The sequence below is a fragment of the Borostomias antarcticus genome (assembly GCF_949987555.1).
Source record: "Borostomias antarcticus genome assembly, chromosome: 2".
NCBI lineage: Eukaryota > Metazoa > Chordata > Actinopteri > Stomiiformes > Stomiidae > Borostomias > Borostomias antarcticus.
Genome location: NC_140235.1, coordinates 34955478 through 34975622, shown reverse-complemented (window position 1 = coordinate 34975622; position 20145 = coordinate 34955478). Strand labels below are relative to the sequence as shown.

At 45.9% G+C, this 20145-nt stretch overlaps 2 protein-coding genes across 2 annotated transcripts in view; both read left to right on the top strand.

Moving 5' to 3' along the window:
* arrdc1b (arrestin domain containing 1b) overlaps positions 1 to 10944 on the top strand; it is a gene marked incomplete at both ends in the record, with an annotated part of 32934 nt that extends 21990 nt beyond the window's left edge. The window contains 6 exons of the mRNA XM_084456420.1: positions 4720 to 4770; positions 7304 to 7458; positions 7956 to 8138; positions 8458 to 8634; positions 9851 to 10328; positions 10880 to 10944. Of these exons, the coding sequence (XP_084312546.1) occupies positions 4720 to 4770; positions 7304 to 7458; positions 7956 to 8138; positions 8458 to 8634; positions 9851 to 10328; positions 10880 to 10944 (1109 nt within the window). The remainder of the gene's footprint in view (positions 1 to 4719; positions 4771 to 7303; positions 7459 to 7955; positions 8139 to 8457; positions 8635 to 9850; positions 10329 to 10879) is intronic.
* Positions 10945 to 13655: 2711 nt separating this feature from the next.
* The window catches only part of ehmt1b (euchromatic histone-lysine N-methyltransferase 1b), a 30924-nt gene continuing 24434 nt past the window's right edge, over positions 13656 to 20145 (top strand). The window contains exon 1 of the mRNA XM_084456407.1: positions 13656 to 13682. Coding sequence (XP_084312533.1) covers positions 13662 to 13682 — 21 coding nt within the window. The 5' untranslated portion in view covers positions 13656 to 13661. The remainder of the gene's footprint in view (positions 13683 to 20145) is intronic.

Below are 20145 nucleotides of genomic sequence, written 5' to 3'. Positions count from 1 at the left end.
TGAACCCGGACTGGTGGGGGTCCAGGAGGTTGTTCTGGTGGAGATACGAAGATAATTGGTTAAAGATAGCACGTTCAAGTGTATTCAATAGAAAGGATAGAAGGGAAATCTGACAGAGGGGTCAAGAGATGGTTTCTTCAGGAGGGGGGTGACTGGCAGTCTTGAAAGCGGAGGGAAAACATCCTGATACAAGAGATGCGTTAATGAGGTGGGTTAGGAAGGGAAGGAGTTCAGGCGCAACAGATTGAAGAAGAGTGGAGTGGACAGGATCTGGGGAGCACGTGGTGGGGCGGCTAGATGTTACAAGGTTGAGGACCGCGTTGGGGGAGAGGGGAGAAAAGTGGGGGAAGGTGGGACATGGAAAGGAGGGAGGAAGCCATGGGCAGAGTCGCTGCCCATCTTTTGTCGCAGGCTCAAAACTCATCTCTTCAAGAAGTACTACCACGATCCTCCCTCTTAAGAACCTATGGTATTTTAAATAGCTATTCTTGCACTTTGCCTTCAGCACTAGATTATGCTCTTAGTCACTTGTTTAGAAAGAAGATGCACTTGTTACGTTAAATGCAATTATTGTAAGTCACTTTGGATAAAAGCATCAGCTAAATGACTGTAATGTAAGGTAAAAATGTAATGGGAGCAGAGAGGGAAGAGAGGGTGGAGAGGTGAGGTTGGTGCATGGCGCGTCGACCGGGAGGTGGGTAAAAGAGGATCTGATATCGTTAACTTTCTTGTCAAAGAAGTTGGCAAAATCGTCAGGGAGAAGGGAGGAGTTGGGAGTAGGAGGTGGGGGGGTTGGAGTAGTAAAGAGAAAGTTTCAAAGAGTTTTTTTAGGATTGGAAGCAGAGGCTCGAATTTTTAAGCAGAAGAAAAAAGCTTTAGCAGCAGATAAGGAGGAGAATATGGAAAGAAGAGATGGAAATTAAGAAGGGACTCTGGGAGTCTGCCTTTTGTCCATTAATGCTCAGCTATTCTCTGGCTCACAGTTTTGGTCTTGTGTGCAGTGATTTCTAGTAGGCTTGCGAGTGACTTATACATCGATCCATGAGCTCAATGAAGTGTTATTTAATCAGATGAACTTGGATGTCTTTGCCGCATATTTCAAATGAAGATGGCTCATTTTGATCTTTTGGATGCAATGTCTCCTTCTGAAGGCATGAGACCAAGGACTATTCTGAGATCCAAGAACACTGAAGCGAGCTGTCTGCCTGCTTGAAGTACTGAGGTATCAGAGCCGTGAGAGCAGTATTCATGCAGCATGCAAATATGTAAAAACACATTTAAACCTCTCCACACTTTAAACAGACAAACCTATTGCCAGTGTACTTTAGACCACTGTCCCATAATTGTCCCTCTCTTATTTCATATATTTCATAACACCTACTGTGTGTGAGTATAACACTCTGTTCATCACTCGGACATGCAGTGCACATTATTTCAGTGGAAGCAAGGGAGGAGAAGGAGATGACGCAGATACTGTAGGTGATTAACTCTACACACTTTTCAAACACACACACACACACACACACACACACACACATACAGAGGCTAGACGCACTCCAAAACCAAAACGGTGATGAATAATTCATCCGACTTCCTCTGCTCAGCTTATCTCTATCGTTGTCGTTCTTTTGTTTCTCCTTCGTACTGTATCTCCTGTACTGTATCTCCCGTACTGTATCTCCTTCGTACTGTATCTCCCGTTCAGTTCGTACTGTATCTCCCGCTGCCCCTGGGGCCTGGGGGGGGGGGGGGGGGGGGGGCAGAGTGCTGCCACACAAGGAGATACACTCGCCATGCGTGGGTGACTGGTTATTCGGTATGCCCTACATGTGTTATCTGGTATGCCCTACATGTGTTATCTGGTATGCCCTACATGTGTTATTTGGTATGCCCTACATGTGTGTGGAGCTCGGGGAATGAAACGGTGTGTGAGGGGCCCGCTGCTGTTGTTCATGTTCACTGACCCTCAGGGAAAAGGGATTTTCTACTGTCCTACCACCCTTGAATGGATGGTGTGTGTGTGTGTGTGTGTGTGTGTGTGTGTGTGTGTGTGTTAAGTGTGTTTCACCACCCCTCCCTGGGCTGAATGGCCCATGACACCTATAGCACCTCACATGTTTCCAGATCCTCTGGGGTTTTCGGTTACATCAATTGTATTTCTTAAACAAACTAGTGCACAGTACCCGTGGAGACAGTGTGGTTTGTATATCGATCCATCCATCGATCTATCAGTGATTAAATCCATAACTCATACAGCGAACTCTGTGGGGATGCACAGCACCCAAAGCAGAAGAAACACAACTGTGTTTCAACACTTTAACAACCAGCTATTGATCTGACTGTAGATAGGATACAGCTTTAAGATATATAGGGCTGTTCGGAACAGGCTGGACTTTATGGCCCTGCCGTTATTTGTATTCAAATAATTTGGAATGAAATACTTTAACCTACTTTGACTCTTGCCAGGACTTACTATTACACCATGAGTTCGTGTTTTGGTTTGCTGTATTTATGTTTTTTTTTTGTAGTTTCCTGTGGGTGTGACTCACATTGTTTATGGGATAGTTACAAATGCAGAGGGGGGTGTAATGTCCTCATCCATGACAACCAAGGCAGGCTTTCTGTGTGTGTGTGTGTGTGTGTGTGTGTGTGTGGAGGGTCTATGCTGTTCATGTTTTAAGGATAGGATTGTAGAAGGCCAACCTGATTCTCTATAGCCTCGCCTTCCTTAATAGTGTTTTTGAACAAATAAACTCAGTGACGATCCAAAGTCAATGTTATCCCCCTTGCTCGTGCTAAAATGCTGGCCTCAATGGCTGACAATACCATTCATTTCTAGGTATCATTGCTCGGTCAGAGCTCAAAACTGCGATCGTTTTGGTCACATATGCTCCTGAAATGTATGTTATCTGGTAACCTCAGAATGTAATTGGGAGCCTTTGTGCGAGTGCACATAATTGTTCTGGTGAAAACTTTTTCCATTCGGACGTCCATTCGCAGTAGCGGTGAAAACAAAAGTGCTTCTTCCATGACTTAAATGCCTAAACAGAGATATCTCTCGACATATGAGGTTGGCGTAAAGACGGGGTTTGGACAAAGCTCTTGACCTCATGAACGCTCTCACTGTCCCAAGAAGAACAATAATGAATGAAATGAATGACGCTGGTCAGATCCTAAAGTCAAGATCTTTCTGACTTGTCTCTGTGACCTTTCCACGTCGATTTCAGTCCCGCGCAGCGCCCTCTGGTGGCTAGGCGGTGAAGTGCATGGTTGGCCCATCCACCTTGCACCCATACACCTACCCGTCCATTCGCCACGTTTAGTGTAGATGAAAACTTTTTAATATGGTGGAGAAAAATGAATACTAAGAGACTACATCAGAGCTTTGGGCCCGCCTGCTACAAACGTGAGATGCAAGATATGACTTTTGACTCGTTGAAATACCGCCCCTTCATGTCCTTTAAATTGTATTTCCACCCTGCGTCTGCTTAATGGCCTTTGTAGACTCACCGCTAGAGAGCTGAGAGAAGGAGAGACAGTAGAGAGAGAGACCTTCGGCTCCTGCATGTGCCCCCTGCAGAGTTGAGGCTGAGCGTGCCACACTATCGCTTGTTATGGATATCTTCCCTTCGGCAGTGAAAACATGCAAATTGACCCGTTGAAAACCTTTGTCTCTTCCTCTTCAGGGAACCGTGGAAACACCAGGTCCTCCTGACACAGAGAACACTGCTATCTGGAAAAAAGTAATTGGTCTGTCTGCTCGCAGAGGAATTAATTACCAGATACGGTTTATTGTTCCCAGTTTGATTAAGACGGAAAGAGCCTGTTACAGGTCATGGCTTACTGTATGTCTGGTTTGAATTGGCTGGATGGTATCTCGTTAGGGCAGTGACGGGTGTCTGCAATCATAAGGTCAATAGTGCAGAGTGATAGTGTTTTATATGACTTTATATTATTTACTTATCACTCAATAACATAATCAACAAAGCTGAAGAGATAACTATACCTGCCTATTGTCTTCAGCTCTTAGAGCAGCATAGACAATGCTTACATGTATATTTGTCTTCTTGTGTGTTAGATACTCTTTAATGTAGTGTGACAGTCCTCCTAGTCTACCATCAGCCACAGAGGAGAATGTGTGGGAGAGATCGGCCTACTGTTGTATGCTTGTGAGCTCTCATTCTTGGGTCGGTCCTACTCAGCTAGCATGGCCTCGCTTGTAAGTAATTGATTAACTTTGCTGGGAAAGAGTTCAAACACTTTTTGACACTCTGGCAGGATATCACAAAAGCTGTTGTAGTTTATCACTTCATTTCACACGGAATGTTTTGTTAAAGTCATTACGTCTGAGTCTATTACAATTCCTTTACAAAGTTGTTGAGCAAACACCGTTTTTTGAGGAGCGAAAAGACTTCTCACTGTGTCTAAACAATTATGCCTGTTTGTCACCGAAACTTCCTCTACTGCTACAGTGAGAAAGTATACCCTGCAGGCGTGGTGTCACCTGGATCACACACACACACACACACACACACACACACACACACACACACACACACACACACACACACACACCTTTGTATTGAGATGTCAAGGCAGATTGACCTAGAAACTTGAGAGGTGCATTGGTGAATTTTCCGTATGTAAACTGTGAGAAACTTGAACTATTTTTGTCCGACTGCATGAATTCCTGACTGACTGACCGCTTATTTCTCACAGGCACTCTGGCACCTGGTGAACACAGCTTCCCTTTCCAGTTCCTCATTCCAGGTAGGAATTGATACATCTGAAATATCTGTCAAGCTGCATTCTTCCCTGTCAAACACACCTTTGTGATTTCATGAGATCCGACTGAGGGGCGAGTGAGAGAGTGAGTGATGTCCGAGTCTGATGGAAGCTTGGTCCAGGTATAACGTAGGTTCCGGCACAGGTGCGTTTTTCACAGAGTTGTACAGCCCAGGGATTTTAATCTGAGTGTGATACTTCATTCAAAGACTGGATAGGTGCCCGAAATTGGTGAATCAATAGCCTGAAGTCTGAGTACAGTTTGGTCAGGAAACAAAATAGACACTATTTCATATCTTAGGTGGGGCATACCCTACTAATCTCTCTGGCCTCGCGCCAGACACGTCACCTTATCCGGGAATACGTGCCCGAGACTTGAGACCCTAATAGTTAACCTGGCCTCTCTCATTCAAACAAGTAGTAGTACATATCTGTAGTACATATTGTATAACAGACATCCCCAGACTCACATCACATTTAAAATGGAATTACTTGTTCCTCTGGAACGCCTCTGACTGCAAGGTGGGCTGTCCAGGGTGTGAGGGAATAGTTCCACACTGTCCAGGGTGTGAGGGCATAGTTCCACGCTGTCCAGGGTGGGAGGTAATAGTTCCACACTGTCCAGGGTGTGAGGGGATAGTTCCACGCTGTCCAGGGTGTGAGGGGATAGTTCCACGCTGTCCAGGGTGTGAGGGAATAGTTCCACACTGTCCAGGGTGGGAGGGAATAGTTACACGCTGTCCAGGGTGGGAGGGAATAGTTCCATGCTGTCTAGGGTGGGAGGGGATAGTTCCACGCTGTCCAGGGTGTGAGGGGGTAGTTCCACACTGTCCAGGGTGGGAGGGCATAGTTCCACACTGTCCAGGGTGGGAGGGCATAATTCCACACTGTCCAGGGTGTGAGGGAATAGTTCCACACTGTCCAGGGTGGGAGGCCATAGTTCCACGCTGTCCAGGGTGGGAGGGGATAGTTCCACACTGTCCAGTGTGGGCTAGGGGTGAGGAGCGGGACTTGGTTATTCTCAGCCCTGTGTCCCTTGGTGCTGTCAATGTTTAATTCCTCCTCTTGAGCCCCCTGCTTACCCCCCGCCCCCCCAGGCCCCCTCATCCCCCGTCCTGAACGTCGGCTTGCGGCGTAACGATGGTTGTGATGTTGTGATGAGATGATCAGAGCCCCCTGAGCCCGGTGCCAGGGCCCGTCAGGTCCAACTCACACCTGCTCAGAACCGACCGCCGCGTTCTCGCGGCGAGGAAGCATGGAATCCCCACGTAAGACTTAAACACGGCAGCTGTTTAGCGCCGCGGAGAGGCATAGAGCTTCCTATTCAGGTGTTCTTAGCCGGCGTTGATGGGCACAGGCAGCGTAGGCTCCCCAGGGGGGTGTGTGTGTGGGGGGGGGCGGGCGACACCCCCTGGACAGGAACCGGTCTCCGCTGCCAAGCTGCCTGCAGCCAGACCGCAGCTCTGCGCACTAATCCTTATTGACAGCTAGCTGTTCCTCCGCACGGACTCCACTGGCTGCCATTATCATCTAAATGAGAAGTGGGGCATCGTGGGTAATATTGAGAGGGCGAGAGACAGGATATTGTATTTTTAATGCACCTCATTCTCTCCTGAAATCTGTACCACCACATAGTGTATACTGCTCTACTAGTGCCCTGTGACAAAGGAATATTCTGTATTATTATGATTTGTTGGACACAATAGCAGTTTTTTTTCCGAGCTGCTATCCGTCTCATCTCTGTACAATAGATGGACGTTTATCCTCGTGTCTTTTGTTGTGTTATTCATATTATGCAGGGGTCAAAGACATTACTTTCATTTTTAAATCCGATTCTCTGAATAGCATGCTTTTATCTCCTCTGCCTCCTCCCGTTCTAAACATGATCTTTTATCTGTCGTGCCCTTCAGCTACTTCCGAATTGTTATTTTTGTCTCTTGCCTCTTCACTTTCCCTCCCCCCTCCCCTCCAGCCCCCGCCTCTGTCCTTTCGGGAGTCTGTAAATAAACTCTGCGTTCTCCTCCCATTCAAGGCAGATCCGTCCAGATCAGATAGATGAGCTTTTTTAGCTCTGTCAGCTAGAGGCACTGACTAACTGTCCCCCTGATCGATCTCACATTCTTCTCTTCTCACACCTCCACTGCACTCACTCACTCACTCACTCACTCACTCACTCACTCACTCACTCACTCACTCACTCACTCACTCACTCACTCACTCACTCACTCACTCACTCACTCACTCACTCACTCACTCACTCACTCACTCACTCACCAGCCTGGCAGACGCCATTTTAGACAGTCAAAGCTGCTGCTTTCAGTCACCTGCAACCAGTAAAGATAACAGTCCAAATTGGGTTTCTTTAATGGTCGTTGTCTTATCTTTTCTCTAGTGTACTATTAGTCATTATCCTACGTCATTTTAGTCTCCCAGAGTTTTCCTCTGTTTTCCTCCGTCGGAGGAGGGAAATCTCAGAAGTACGTATATATGAATGCCTCTGTTTCTTCCCCAAACCCAGTCTCTGCCCCGACCTCCTTCGAAGGCCCCTTCGGGAAGATTGTTTACCGCGTGAGAGCAGTCATAGACACGCCCCGCTTCTCCAAGGACTACAAGGCCCAGAGGCCCTTCTACCTGCTCAACCTGCTCAACCTCAACCAAGTACCCGACATAGAGGTGGGGGAAGGGCCTCAAGCCTGGACATTTAGCTGCTGTGGTCAATACTACCTGTCCTTTACCGTAGGACTGTACTGTCATCTCATTATTATGGGTGTCCAATGCACTAACATTGCTTTTATTACTGTGATCCCTATTCAAAGGTGTATCATATTCTATCCTATGATGCTTTTGTAACCTCTCTTACTCTGAAATGCAATGTTTAATGTAATGTATTGCTTTATAAATGTTCTTAGCCGGTAGACAAACATACTCCTGGAGCTTGCTCGATCGCCTTGTTGAGAGGGGTCAGGGAATAATTTTTACAGCTCACTTATCTGGCCTCCGGGTGATTAGTTTTTTTGCTTCCCTCTGGAATATGTAGGGGTGGGACGTATGCCCTCCTCCCTTGTTCCCTGTAAAGCGCATTGTGTTGCCTCTGGGTATGAAATGCGCTATATAAATAAAGCTTTGATTGATTTGATTGATATTCTATTGTTCCCTCATCTACTGTCTAGCAACCCAGTTATGCTGTGACCACTAAGAAGTTCAGCTACCTCCTGGTGAAGACGGGCACCCTCATGCTGAAGGCCCAGAGTGACCTGCGAGGCTACACTCCCGGCCAGATCATCAAACTGGCCACAGAGATCCACAACAAGTCTGGCAAGGACACCGGCTGTGTTCTGGCTAGCCTCATACAGGTACGGTACTTCTGGAAATAATGACCATAATGAGTCTCGCTTTGTCATTCTCGGCCTGTTTTGGTCTCATGTGAGCTCTTATTCTGCTAGGCAAGGCAAGGCAAGGCAAGTTTATTTGTAGAGCACATTTCAGCAACAAGGCAATTCAAAGTGCTTTACGTGAGACATTAAAAGCATCAAGACAAAGTGCAACACATAAAAGGTCATATTAAACGAAATGCAAAGAAAGGAAATGCAGGAAAAATAAAATACAGGAATAAAAGTCACAGTGCTGTGTGTGAATAAATGCCGTGCGACTCCTCCCTCTCGCCCCGATCAGAAAGTGACCTATAAGACCAAGCGGGCGGTGTACGACCTGCGGACCATCGCGGAGGTGGAGGGGGCGGGGGTGAAGGCGGGGAAGCACGCAGAATGGAGGGAGCAGATCATAGTCCCCCCCCTCCCCCAGTCTTGCCTGGCCGGCTGCAGCCTCGTAGAGATCGACTACTTCATCCAGGTGAGTGAGAGGGAGAGAGAGAGATCGACTACTTCATCCAGGTGAGGGAGAGAGAGAGGCCCCTCGCTCGGCCCGGCGCTCTCACAGACCGCCGCTCTGTGGGCGGAGCTCGCAACGCTGCGTTCCAGTTGCGTCAGGAACGCCAGATTTCAACGTTTGTTCGAACGTCAAAATCGTCGTCAAAATCGTCGCCCGAACCATTTTAATCGAGGGGGAGGGGGGGAATCAGCCTGACCTGATCCGACCACATCTGCTGACGTCAAAATCAAAATGGCTGCTCTGTGAATCAACAATTAGTGAAAGCTGTAGACTGTTTATTAGCGCTTCGGTTCTTATTTCCGTCTCATGAAATCAGTCGTACACGCAGTACTTCTATCAATTGACAACTTATATCAACGGACAATGTTGCTATGGTGTTCGTATATGCAAAATAGCGCATAGTGCGTTGTTATCAACTGGTATCGTTAACAATGGCTAACTTGACTAGTACTACAAAGGTGGGGTGAAAGTGGGTTTTTTCGTCTTTTGTTTCTGGAACGCTTGTAACTGGGTTATGACATCATCGCGGGCGGAGATGCCCAGTGTCCGAGGCAGCTAGAACGCAGCGTTATGGTATGGCTGTATTCATGCCAGGGCTCTACCCACGCCCACCTCCGCCATATTGAAGGGTGTTCCAATCCGAAGGGTGCAAAAGTACTCCCTTCGAAGGGTCCTTCGCAACGGTCATTTTTGAAGTGAGCAAGCGATGGTCACTTTGGCCCTTCGTTCACACAAGTCTTTGCGACTGCGACGTCTCCGGTCAATAATTTATTCCAAACAAGCGTTATTTTGACAGCCTACTCCCTATAGTATGCCCTTCACAGTGCTCACTATGAAGGGAAGACACTCCGTAGGGTGTAGGGTGTAGGGATGAGCCCTTTGGTTTGAAATACAGCCTATGTCACTGGTTGGAGTTGGAGCACTGATGTAATGTTAACGCACAGAAATTGCAATGTGAATCTGACACGGCTCATCATACTATTGTAATCCACTCATTCACCCTAGTACAATCCACACTATATCATTTGTCTCAAGGTCTCTTCATTTAATACAGAGATTATACCTGTGGCCCTGTGAACTGATTGGCTATACCTAAAGTAAAGCTCTTCTGTTAAATTATAATTTTAGGATGAGCAGATGTTAAGCACCAGTGTGTTGTATCTTGTGGCTGCTGCAGGTTTCTTTAAAGTCTCCGGAGGCATCTGTGACTCTACCCATCTACATTGGGAACATTGCTGTGAACTTGACCCCATCGCGACCTTTGGCCCAGACTCCCGCTGCATGCGGAGCTCCTACAGCCTTCGACCCCAGCGCGGGGGGGGTGACCCCCAGTGCCCCCCCAGCGGAGGAGGGCCTGGAAGAGGAGCTGGGAGCAGGGGGCGTGGCCAGCGAGGAGATCCCCACCAAGAGTCACTCCCAGCAGGACCCCTCGGGCCAGCCCCCCACCATGTCCCCCAGCGCGTTCAGCCACGCTCCGGGCGTGGCACGTCCCCCCAGTCAGAGACGTGGCGACGGCAGCGAGTCCTCGGCTCCTCTCTTCTGTGTGTCCACCGGGGCCACCATCCCTTTCTTCACCGAGGGGAACGCCGCCCCGGTGCCCACCACCTGCCCTTTCATCCTCCCTCCTGAGTACAGCACCTGGGACTACCCACACGGTGAGTCCGTCACCCCCGACCCCCCGACCCTCATCCCCCTCCGTCACCCCTGACCGACCCTCATCCCCCTCTGAGATCGCTCTCACTGAGCTAGTCACCCTTCCTGGTACCACCGCTGCTTTGACTTCCACCTGTCAAGTACTCCTACACTAAAAATAGTGTCAATAGCTGAGTGTACTGAACAGGGACAAAATGGAGTCTTAGGGTGCAGACCTAGCTTGTCGTTCCGATACCGGGAGCATTTCCCCCGTAGATCGGGTCGTTTGGGCGTATGTGAACACAGCAATCACTCACGGTTCCGGAATAAATCAAGCGGGCTGAGACCACCTAGAGAGGGTGGTCTCAGCCCGCTTGCAATCGCCCCGCACGGGACGATTCGTTTGCAGTGAGAACGCACGTTACCCAACCGGAGATCGTTTGCTCCGTCCATATTGCTGTGTGAACACGAATCGAGCTGAGGTCGAAGTGCAACATTGTAACATATTATTCTCTGAATCGGAACAAATTCAGGTCTGAAAGTGGCCTTACTTGTTGTTTCCATTGTGTTCCAGAACCCCCTCCCACCTACGAGGAGAGCTGCAGCAGCAACGACTCCAGCTTCAACAGCAGGCAGTAGAGGAACGGTCACCAAAGCACAATGTTCACAGCAAACACCGCCTAGTGGACATGTAGGCTATTACAGCCCTAACAGGAAGGGCATAAGTGGACGTTGTGCTCTTTAAGATCGTTTCTTTGTTTTAGAATACTTAAAAAGGGATCATATCTGATAATTCCGTTCTTCATTTGTGTCTTAAAGGATTTGAACCCTTTTTTATCCCTGGTTAAAAATTCTCTTTATGGGAGCATCATGAACAGCCACTTGGCCATTACACTGCTGGAGGCAGACATGATGTGTAAAGGTTCGTCAAACACAGTTTTGCATGTGAAACGTTTCCTGGTCTGGAAATACGAGGGCTACTTCAGTAGTAATTTCCTAATGAAAACAACCAAATCCTGGCCTTCGTTTGTAGCCTCTCCAAATGTGCACTACTGTAGTGATCCTTCGCTGTCCTCGTACATCACGGTGCCTGTTCTTGTCGTGGGTGGGGTGGAGCTGGCGTGCTGCTGGACATCGTGGGGTGTGTGCGCCCTCTGCTGGTCATCGATGGGAAGGAACGGCTACTACAGCTTGTGATGAATCTGCTAGGAGTTTCGGAACCCCCAATCTCATCTTTCATCATCACCCTTCTGCACCATATTCATCTGCTACAGACACGTCTCTGTATGTAGAAGATCTGACATAGCAAGGACCTCTGTGCATCGCTGATACGTTGCAATGCAAACGCAAGCATTTTCTTTTCTTGTTTTGACCTGGATGAATGAAGATGATCTGTTGGTTTCCCCCTGTGGCCTTAACTCCTTCCTTTCATTCAGCAGTGTGTGTGTGTGTGTGTGTGTGTGTGTGTGTGTGTGTGTGTGTGTGTGTGTGTGTGTGTGTGTGTATGCATAGCCTTGCCTTGTAAGCCTAATCATTTGAACTAGCAGTCAAAACAGACAGCAAAGCAAACATGTTGGTACACTTGCCAACTGTGAGCTCGCGTGCAAGCACAAGTCAGCACTTTTGACCGTTTAAAACCGTGTATGTTTTTGTTTGTTTGTTTGTTTGTTTGTGTGTGTGTGTGTGTGTGTAGGTGAGAATGTCCTGTTGTCATTGACAGATTATAGGGCATATATTCATACACTCTAAACCTGTCTCATTCATCCTCTGAGGCATATTCTTTACAAAACGAAATCACTGTATGTGCACCTGCTACTGTGGGAAATATCTTTGTTTTGAGTTGAGGTCAACCCTTGCCTTAAATGATCCCTGTTTTCAGATCAACAACCATTTGAGAGCGTGCATCATCCTCGTGTGTCTGGGAGGGAATTGGGACTGCTTTTTCAGCCCTGGACTGTTCTATGGGCACCTGAAGAATGCCAATGTAACTGAGATTGTGAGGCTCATTAATGCATCTCAGCCCGTGCACCGTGGACCTGCCGACGGTGTGATCTCTCTTTTGTTAACAGTTAATGACGGACAAAAAATGTGCAATTGTGTGGTTCTCTCCAAGAGAAGTACGGGAGCGTGGTTCTCACATCACATCGCTTCACTCTGCCTCCATCAGTCCCTTCTCTTTGAGTCCTCGTCATCACCAAAGATACTAGCTATGGATTAAGATACTAGCTACAGATTTAGCAACCCATACACCTTGTTGTACATCACTGTTCATTCTTTTCTGCCATCACATTCTGGTGAGTGTGGTTTTGTATTTTTCTATTTGTAAGCAGTTTACGGATGCATAATAGGCATTTGGAAGATGAAAAGATTACAGTAGTAGCAACTGGTCAATGTACTATTTCAACTTACCCTTGTTTCAATCAGAATTGTACAATGTACCAATAAAATAATCATCTGCCAAGCTTTTTATATCTATAAGATGTAAACTTGATATGCCCTATGCTTTGAATGTAGTTCTTAACAATAACTTGGCACAAAGAGTGCATATACTGTATCTTAATCTACACTGTTCCTATAGAGGTTGATTAAACAGCGATACATTTACAATGACTAAATAAAAAGGACTGAGTGAGTGACTAGATATTACAGTACACTGAAGGTCAAGAAAGGTCAGCGGATCAGTCAACCCCAAGGTGGGTAACAGTCTTTTTGTTCTGCAACAGTAGAGTAATGTAGGCAATGACATGGGCAGAAGATACTGGTGCCAGACCAGCCATTATGATCACTAGTGGGAGTGGCAGGGGAGTGAGAGGCGTGCCAGCCTGTTGACGCTTCACCCCTGGCACACTGTTTGCTGTGGCATCGTTCTTCCTCTGTTGCCATAGAAACTACTGAGCCCCAAATCCCTGAGTCTGTGTGTCACACCAGGACATGGACCGCAGCTTAGGCCTGCTTGCATAGCTACTGTACCCGCAGAGAGGGGTGCTGAAGAGGAAGATTAAGATGACAATTATATCATCATCAATGTCATAATCATCAGGTCAAAGTTGCTATAAGAAATCTAACTACTGAATGAAAAAAATCAATATAAGCTATAATTATAAGATAAATGCTTATATTGGTTTTGTATAGCCTATTTGTGCACAATGCATAACGAAATTCCTATGACAAATCCTTAGTAATGCCATGTCTAATTATTTTTTTGTATTATCTATAGTAGGCCTATTTATAATCAAATCAATATATCGGTGCATTTTATACTCAATAAACCTGATTCTGATTCAGAACAGTGGGTTCGTGTTTATAATTTCATGACGTAATGAAATCAGTGGGCGGAGTCTCAGGCAAGAGGAACCATGGCTTCGGTGAGAGCCGAGGTGAGTGTCGCTCATCTATGTCAAGCTTATCGCATTGCTGTCCTTTTCACTTAAGAATGCACGGAGTCGTTCATAGCGTGGGAATTAATAGTTTAAGCGACAAGGCAAGATTTGTGATAATGGTAGGAAACCCGTTCTTACCGTAGATTTCAAACTGCCCGCCCGGCACAGTGTTAACCATAGAGCCCCTTAGCTTTTGTGTTGGGAGCGCGAGTGAATGTGCTTCAATAGCAGGGAGGATGCATTGCCCAGGACTCTGAATAGTTCACACTTGATGCAAGCAACCCTGTAGTTGTGGTCAGTCAGACACGTTCTAGGGCCTTGTCACTATCCGGCTTTCATTACTCTTTCTATATCTTTCAGCAAATTAAATGCATTTCACCTCCAAATATCATCGCTTAGCTTGCTTTACTGAATTCAAGTATAATTTATATATGGTCGCAAGACTAGAACACTGCATCATTCCACACATTAGATGTTATGCTAGCCACTTGCTGCTAACTAACGCGAGCTGGGTTCGCGTAAAATAGCTAGGCTAGTACAGATGTTTAAGTTTACCAAGCGGTCTGAGACGCTGAACAACTGCGCTTTTTCATTGCCGGTGCGGAATCATCAGCTAATTGCATTAAACGATTATGTGTGCAAGAACAACGCTTGTCCTCTGAATGTTTTGGCTAGCATGCTAGGTTGCTTTTTGAGATGGTGTATCGTTACAGTTTCTGGGGCAAGACACGAAACGCTAGTTGAATGCGTCCTCGAATCTAGAGATGCTGCACTTGAACCACTTTCTAATCATCTGAACATAACGTTATCCTGAATCTCCTGTCTACCATAATCATATTTCTGTTCGTGGACTGTAACAGGGGCACTGAGCCTATGGATATTGGTAACTAACCATAGATGGGGGTACTTTATAGCATATGGCTAAGTTGACACAATGTTGCTAGTCTACAATGTTGTCAAAACTTCATGACATTTCACTCCGCTCAGTGATGTGCAATTCAGGGCACAGACTGTCCAGAGCTGGACAGAATATTAAGAGAAAGTGGCTGCAGTTGTTCGACAGGGGGCGCTCGAATGTTGTCACATTCCAGGTAGGGCTGACTGTAACGACAGTGCTCTTGAGATTGGATTGAGATGTGTAACCACGACCATAGGCTGTGGTTCAAAAACAGAAAAAGGTTGAATCCTTAATTTGAAACATGTATGATCATCAATCCCATACGTTTTGCTAGTTGGGTGAATGACCCATGCTCTTTGAGGTCTAAGATAGTGTGTAGTGGTACTGTTGTAGCAGTCTGTTTAGTTGGTTGTTGAAACTGTCATCGTAGTGGGAGTGTTGTGATGGCAATGTTGTAAGATAATTGTTTGGAAGATAAAAATCCTGCATTTAGAAAAAGGGACTCACAGTGATTTGCATTAACCTACTTTTGACATCTCCTTTGTGCAGAGACAGCAAGCCATGTCCTTGGATTTCACAACAGTACAGTGACTGACTGTCAGAGAGTGTTAGATGGACATTCATCCAATAGCCTATATCTTCATTCTGGAAGTCATAGATATTGGACAGAGGAATGGCTTTGCTGCTGATCATTCTAATTTCCGTCTGATTTGCAAGCAGATAAGACTGACGTTCAGTTTGCATAAGTGAACAGAGAGCCACTTGATGGTTCCACCTTGTCAAATGAGCCATGCGAGCGACTTGGGCAGGCTTCTCTTTCCCTCAACCCGATGGGCTTCAGTGAGCATGCTCACAAGTGCTCACATCTGCCCCCACTGGAGAGAGAGGGTACTGCGCTTAAGAGAGCAGAAAACTAGGCCTCTCCGGCCTTCACCGCAACAACTGGTTCTATCTGTAGCGTCAACTCGGCCTCTCGAAGCCAGGCCTGCTTGTGAAGGTAGGCAGAGGGTGGGGGAAGGGGAAGAAGGACCATGCTAGGGACCCAGCAAGCAACCTTGTTGGGCCTCTCTGGTTCTGTCTCGGTGGAATTGACTCCCGATGATATTTAATTTTTATAGAGAAGTAGATCTTTTGGACAGCTATTTTTAATGAATGTGTTAATTAATTAAATAAGTGTGGGTTTATTGGTGTGTTATCCATCTGGTCACCAGTTGCAGATTAGGGTTATTTCCAGTGAGGGAAGGTAGGATGCTTTTTGCCATCACTCACAAGACCACCACCTGCTGTGACCTGGAATGCTTTAAGTGGTAAATAAATTAGGTAACGTTTTTGGGACCCTTCTCTCTCTCTTGGATTTCATTGTCTTTGTAATAGCACTACTACTGTCATACTTCTGTTTTTAGGTCATGACAGAGCATGTAGCTCAGATTATCGCAGTATCTCCACACAGATCTCATGGCTGAAGGAAAACATGGATTGTAGCCTAGATACAATCGTGAACCATTGTCGGAAGCTGCAGCTCAATGTCCTTTTAAGATTAGCAGATGTATTGACAACGAAGAGTAGTCTTACAATTTTGTTCTTTCAGAAAAGAGACAGGGTTTTCTTCCAATGTATCCCTTTCTCAGCAGTGTGCCATGAAATATCAGTTTATCAGCGTAGCCAATTCTGAAATTCTCAATGGGTAATTAGGCCTCTTTGACCCTTGATAAGTCCTTGATTCAAGACCTAGCCTACCTCCTGATACCGGCAGTAACCTTCATCAGAAGAAGAAAAGGCTAGGAGACTAGGCCTTACAGGTGTCATTACAGTGTCTTTATTTTGGATTATAATTTACTACAGTCTTTCTGTACTATGTTCAAGTCATAGTTTCCTAGAATAGATATAAGCCAGTTTGGCATTCATCTCCAACAAGAGCATTTCCTGTAAGTAAGATCTACATGCTTTGCTATTTTGTCTTGACAAATTTAGCACAGAGATTTCTGAAACTGTTTCCTTGTGGTATAGGATGGAAACCTATTTTCCAATATTTTAATCCTAAATCTTTTGGAAAACATTGTGTCATGTTGTAGATGTGATGTACAAAATTAGTTCTTGGATTGTGTGGAGCCTGTCAGTGATTAAGACATGCAAATGAGTGATATCTTGTCGAGATGCACTGACATTATGGAACGTCCTAGTGTATATGACAGACACCCTATTGTTGGCTCTTGATATCGTTTCACGAAATGGCTGCAATGTTTTTTCCCCTCCTCTTCCTTCTCCACGAAGAACAGCAGGGCTCCATCTGAGCATGCTCAGTGAGGGCCATGTCAGAGCCTTCTACAGAGTTGGTCATGTGACCGGTGCAGAGACGGTGTATGTGTTGGAACTGGCAAACTAGACGTTGGTGTGTGGAGCTCTACACTCGTTCTCTTCTTCTTCCTCCTCCCCCATCAAAGGAGAGGCTGCTTTATCAAGGTACTTCAATGGCTGCATTGGGGCTCCAACTTAAAAGAAAAAGGAATCTAGCTCTGCAGTTTCTAATCCAAATGGGATGTCTATCACAGTTTGAGACTTGTCATTTTAAGTATTTCTCCGCATCTGATTTATCTGGTCATATTTATAAAGTGGCAAATCACTATTGAGAGATGGGAGTTGTTTTTTTTATTTTTTATTTGGATTACCTGATCGATCTGATTGCCTGATTGATTTAATCGGGTAGGTTGTCTTCAAACTTGGTCTTGTTTTTTCAACTTAAGATCAGAAACAAGACCAGGGAAACAAAATCACTTGTCTTGGAATGCTGGCTTGGCTTGTGGTTAGGAGTGTCCCCTTGATGGCCCCATGGGAGGTCAAACCCACATCCATCCTAAAGGCTCAGCATTAGAAAAAAGCTCGGTCCATTTGGACTTGTGTAGCCTATATGAATGCAGTAAAAGTCACAAAGTGCTGTGTTCATTGATTCAAAAATCACTTCAAAGCAGGCCTTTGCAGAATTTATAGCAAAGGCATTTCTTCAGCAGCAATAATGACCAACCCGTTCAGTTGTTCGCTCTTGTAATGTTCTCCATTTTAGACAAGAGCAGTCACTCATTATAGAACAGTGGTTCTTAACCTTGTTGGAGGTACTGAACCCCACCAGTTTCATATGCGCATTCACCGAACCCTTCTTAATTGGAAAAATAAAATATGATTTTTTCAAATTCAAAACATAGGTATATATTTTACTGGTGCACAAAATGAACCGTGCATCAACATCACTGTGTTCAAAGAACAAAACCATCAAAACATGATTTTCACACAAAAACAAAAACATAATAATGAATATTTACTGCAAATCAGTGTGACTTCTGCTGTTGCCAATGATGGCCAAGCGGGGCGTGTCATCACGAATCATATGAGTCGGGTGTGTGTCTTGACCTCCGCCGAACCCCTGAGACTGACTCACCGAACCCCTGGGGTTCGATCGAACCCAGGTTAAGAACCACTGTTATAGAAGGATTTGGATTCCTTACCATATTTTTTGTAGGCCACACTGCATAGGCTCTTGTATTCATACTGGTCTTGGCAAGAATTGATAATGAAGTTGACTTAGGCCTAATGGTTCTGTGACTGTGGCGGTCTGCTCTCTGTGCGTGTGTCGTAGCACACTGTCAGTCAACTGCAGGCCCCTGTAAAACCCTGGCCCACACTCCCAAGTTCTCTCTCTATCTCTGTTTCTCTGTCAGTTAAATCGACTAGAATATGAGTAACTTGATTCCCTTCCAAGATGTGAAACTTGGCCTAATTTTGTTCTTCATGGACTGTGCCTTATGGGATGTGTGTGGAACATCAGGATCATTGTTTGGTTGTGAATGAAGGCACCGCTTTCTCTGAGCGCAGATCCTGCTCCGCGACTCCTAGTGCCTGGCAGCAGAGAAAGCTCCAAAATGGCTGAGATTGCCTCTTCTGAGCATGCTCAGTGTAGGCTGACGATCTCTGCTGAGGAGCGCTGTCGATGGCTTTAAGCCTCCACAGCGGTAGGACAAGCGTGTGATCAAAGGGCTGTGCAAGCTACGAGCTAGTTTGACATCTGCTTAAATTTAACATGTTTGACTAGACTAGTCCTTATCTTTGCCACGGTTTGGAAAATAATCTCCCAGAATGAATGTGTTGAAATATAGGCTAGATTCTCTCTCTCTCTGGAATCCATGTAAAGCACTCACACAGAGTTCCATACTACTTAGTCGGTAAAGAAGACCATTTGTTTACTGTAAGTGAATAGAAAGAGAGCCAGGCTGTGTTTCTGGTTGAATCAGAGGCCCAGTGGACCTGTTCATATTTTAATCTGTTTGTTGGTTTCCCAGCCCCTCCGATAGCTTTTATTGTCCTTGGAAGGCCTGTGGTCTCCGGCTGAGAAGATAATAAATGAATTCAAGGGGCAGGAAGGAAGCGTTCTCACCGCACATCCTCTCATAGAGGGTGAGAGAGAAATGACTCGAGATGGTACAAGATTGACTGTAGAGAACAAGATCTGTGATAGTGAATTTAAACCCTTCTAGTGATGGGGCACAGAGCAAACTAGAGCTAATGGACCATGCCTTTCTTCTAACATATTTAATCTAACATTTAATCTGTAGTAGCCCGTTTGTATTTCATTTGCCAGGCTACATTCTGAAGAAGATCCTTTCCATACGTGTTTTGTTTGTAGTTTTCTTCATACAATTTTTTATTTTTAGAAATGTCTTTTGATTTGATTATGGCCTAGTTTTATTTTCTGCAAGGATGTTCTTTTTCCCTCGGATCTTTTATTTTTTTGTCCCGTGCCAATTTGATCAGGATTGTCCTCATATGAGTTGTACTTTTACAGATCAGGCCAATAAGCTGCGTCCTCAAGCCTCTCATTCACAGTAAAATGGACATCCATTGTTTCACCTGTGGGGCAAATACTGTATGTTGCATCGGCGTGGTAACATTTAGCATTCTCTACAGTTCTTCCCTGCCCTGGGGCTCTGGGGAGACAAAAGCCTATTGGGAGACTGAATGGCGCAGGATCGCTCCTTTGTTGGCTGCTGAGTTCTCTTCTCCTGTGGCCTTCGGCCTGGGAGAACTAACGACAACCACCTCCCCTGGCCTCTGACTCACCAGCCCTCCGCCGTGGCCCCTTACCTACCCACCTCTTTTCTCTCTTTCTTTTTTTCTGCTTCTAAAATTGCTCGTACGTTCATCGGTGCTAAGGTTTTTCAAGACCGCGAGAGACAGAAAAAAAAAAAAGAGTGAAGCCACTGAAATTCGAACTGACTGAGCATGCTCTGTAGAGGCCCTCTGAAGAGAGGGACCAACAGAGGGAGCTGTAGGGTCACATGACCGACGAGGTGAATGTGTGCATGCGGAGAGAGGAAGGAGAAGAGGAACGATCTGTTCGAGACTCCCGCTCTCTCTCCACACACCCTCTCTCTCTGTCTGACTCAACCTCTCTCTCCTTCCTAATGGAGGCCAACAGGGGAAAGCAGGTATGATGCTTGCTGCAAGCAACATTTCTCCACAGAGGAAGAGACGTTAGTGTACTCTTTCCCCTTGGTTGGTTCTGAATGCTCCTTT